Genomic DNA, 3617 nt, shown 5'->3' on the forward strand with positions numbered 1-3617 from the left:
TTGATCATAAGAAATAGATTCAAATGTTGCCTTAAATTCTAAATATGTATGCACCTTTGACTGAACATATACCTTTGAGTAGTTGATTTTTAATTACTACCAGTCTCATCTGGTATATTTAAAAATTACATAATGTTACAACTAATTTCTACTCTTTTGGGGGTGATGAAAAATGGTCTTATTCTCACTTTATTGAAAGTTGCTTAAATAAACCTGTTTTTTTCTCTAGTTGAAATTAGCTGAGTTTTCCCTTCATGTGACTAGAAAGACATCAATATAAAGGGGTACATTTGGTTGGATGGAAATGATAATAAAATTAATTTTCTAAAACAGATGACAGTGCTTCTTTTTTACAGCTTTATTGAGGTAGAAATAATATATAAATAAATTCACAATTTATTTAACATATATAAGTCCTTGTGTCCGGACATATGTGTGGACCCATGATACAGTCACCACAATCTAGGTAATACATTTATATGTCTTCTCCAAAAGTTTCCTTGTGTTCTTTTGCTTTTTGTATGAATGTGTGGTAGGAACACACAACATGATTTACCGTGGTACCAAATGTTAAGTACATAATATAATATTGTTAATTATAAGCAATATGTTGGACAGCAGCTCTCTAGAACTTATATTGTATAGCTGCAATTTTTTAACCATTGAGCACTTCCTTGTTTCCTCCTCCTCCCATCCTCTGGCCATCACCATTTTATGTTTCTATAAGGCTGACTGTTTTACATATTACATATAAGAGGTGTGTTTGTCCATTTGTGTCTGACTTATTTTACATAGTATACCATCCTCAAAGTACATCCATGTTGTTGCACATTGTAAGACTTGTTTCCTTTTTAAGGCTAAATAATATTTCATCAATATTCTAATAATACTCCATTAATTAAAGTTGACTAAAATACCATAAGGGGTTTCCCAGGTGGCACTAGTGGTAAAGAACCTGTCTGCCAGTGCAGGAGGTATAAGAAACACATGTTTGATCTCTGGGTTAGGAAGCTCCCCTGGAGGAGGGCGTGGCAACCCCTCCAGCATTCTTGCCTGGAGAATTCCCAAGGACAGAGAAGCCTGGCAGGCTACAGTCCATAGGGTCGCACAGAGTCGGACACAACTGAAAGGACTTAGCACGCATGCACGGAATATACTGTATCTTCTTTATTTATTCATAATATTTTATCAATATGCTAACAACACTCCATTAGTTAAAGTTGAATAGCATATCTTTTTATTTGACCATCATTAGATGGACACTTAGGTTGGCTGTTGTGAATAATGCTGCAATAAATACAGGAATGAAATTATCACTTAAAGATCTCAATTTCAATTCTTTTGGGTGTATACCCATAAGTGGGAATGTTGGACTGTATGATAATTATAATATTTTGAGGAACATTGATTCTGTTTTTCATTCCCATTAATCTGTACAAGGATTTTAATTTCTCCATAATCTTTCCAACATTTGCTGTCATCTTTTTTTTTTTTTTAAATAACAGCCATCCTTACAGGTATGAGGTTATATCTCATTGTGGGTTTATTTGCATTACCCAGATGATTAGTGGTGTTGAACACTTTTTCATATGCCTACTGGACATTTGTATGTCTTGTTTTGAGAAATGTCTGTTCAAGTTCTTTGTTCACTTTTTAATTAGGTCATCTCTTTTGTTGTTGTTGTAGGCATTTGAATCTCTTACATATCTTGGATGTTATGTATAATTGTGTATATTTTCTCCCCTTCCATAGATTTTTGCTTTTGTTGCCCATGGTTTGGTCTTATATCTTTAAAATCATCGCCAAGACCAATACCATGAAGATTTTCCTCTATGTTTCTTCTAGGAGTTTCAGTTTCAGATTTTACATTCAAATCTTTAATCTAAGTTGATTTATGTGTATGGTGTAAGCTAGAGGTTCAATTTTATTCTTTTGCATGTGGATATTCAGTTTTCCCCAAACTGTTTATTGAAGAGACTGCCCTTTCTACATTGTGTATTCTTGGTCTCTTTGTTGAAGATGACTTGTTTATATGCAAGCGTTTATCTCTAGGTTCTCTATCCTGCTCCATCGATCTATACATTTACCTTTATGCCAATACAATACTGTTTTAATTACTATAGTTTGATCATTTAAAAAAAATCTGTTCTTTTCTATCTTGCAGAGCATCAGAAGACACCTATGCCATTGAGAGAATGCACACTGTATTTATTTAGAATGCACATAATAGGAAAATAGATACAAGTTATGAGGTCTAAGCATTTAGCATATAACTTTGGGGAGAGATGACATTGTCATTTAACTGACTTTATGTAATATATAATCTTTCTCAGCTATGACTCAACTTTCTGGAACATACTTTGCATATGGGGATGGTGAAGAGCACCAATGAGGGAAACATAACAGGTTTTATCCTGTTAGGGTTTTCTGATTACCCTCAGTTACAGACGGCTCTCTTTGTGGTCATCTTGATCTTATATTTACTAACCATTTTAGGGAACACCACCATCATTCTGATATCTCATCTGGAACCCAAACTTAATACACCAATGTATTTTTTCCTTTCTCATCTCTCTTTCCTGGACCTCTGCTTTACTAGCAGTGTTATTCCTCAGCTCCTGGTAAACTTGCAGGATCCCATGAAAACCATTACCTATGGTGGCTGCGTGGTTCAGCTCTACGTCTCTCTTGCTCTAGGATCTACTGAGTGTGTCCTTCTGGCTGTAATGTCCTATGATCGCTATATGGCCATCTGCCGTCCCCTCCACTATGCTCTCCTAATGCATCCTCATCTCTGCATGGCCCTGACATCTTTAGCATGGCTTAGTGGGTTGGCCACCACCCTGGTACAGTCCACTCTCACCCTGCAGCTACCTTTATGTGGGCATCACCAAGTGGATCATTTTATCTGCGAAGTCCCTGTACTTATCAAGTTGGCTTGTGTGGATACCACTTTCAATGAGGCTGAGCTCTTTGTGGCTAGTATCCTCTTCCTTGTTGTGCCTATCTCCTTCATACTAGTCTCCTATGGTTACATTACCAAGGCAGTTTTGAAGATCAAATCAGCTACTGGAAGAAAGAAAGTTTTTGGGATCTGTTCCTCCCATGTGACAGTTGTCATCATGTTCTATGGAACCATCATGTTCATGTATCTGCAGTCAGCCAAAAGTACATACAAAGATCAGGGAAAGTTTGTCTCTCTCTTCTACACGGTGGTGACCCCCATGCTTAATCCTCTTATTTATACTCTGAGGAACAAAGAGGTCAAGGAAGCACTAAGAAAAGTTCTAGGGAAGATTTTGGTAATAAAGTTTACATGATTGTCAAAAAATGGTTTAAAGCACTACTATGATAAATACCTAATTTTTGTGGTTAAAAAAAATCACATAATGTTTTAAAACTTTTTTTCCCCATTTCCTTTTGATTAATTTCTTATAAAACATTCTGTAATATACTATGGAATGTATGTGTCTAGTCCCAACCTTACAATTACACAGTGGTAACATAAATCCTTTTGTTCATGTCTTTTCTCCAAAATATATTATATATGCAGCATTTGAGGTTTATTTTAATTAAATATTTTATAAGATGAAGAAAAATATGAAAATATTCAAGAA

The 3617-nt window shown here is 35.4% G+C and overlaps 1 protein-coding gene across 1 annotated transcript; it reads left to right on the forward strand.

The window, feature by feature from the left end:
- The first annotated feature begins 2295 nt into the window (after positions 1-2295).
- LOC133252103 (olfactory receptor 2G2-like) lies at positions 2296-3320 on the forward strand. Its single transcript, XM_061424826.1, has one exon. The coding sequence runs from the start codon at positions 2367-2369 to the stop codon at positions 3318-3320; it is 954 nt and encodes a 317-aa protein (XP_061280810.1). The 5' UTR covers positions 2296-2366.
- Positions 3321-3617: the final 297 nt, after the last annotated feature.

This window comes from Bos javanicus, chromosome 7 (assembly GCF_032452875.1).
Source record: "Bos javanicus breed banteng chromosome 7, ARS-OSU_banteng_1.0, whole genome shotgun sequence".
Lineage (NCBI taxonomy): Eukaryota > Metazoa > Chordata > Mammalia > Artiodactyla > Bovidae > Bos > Bos javanicus.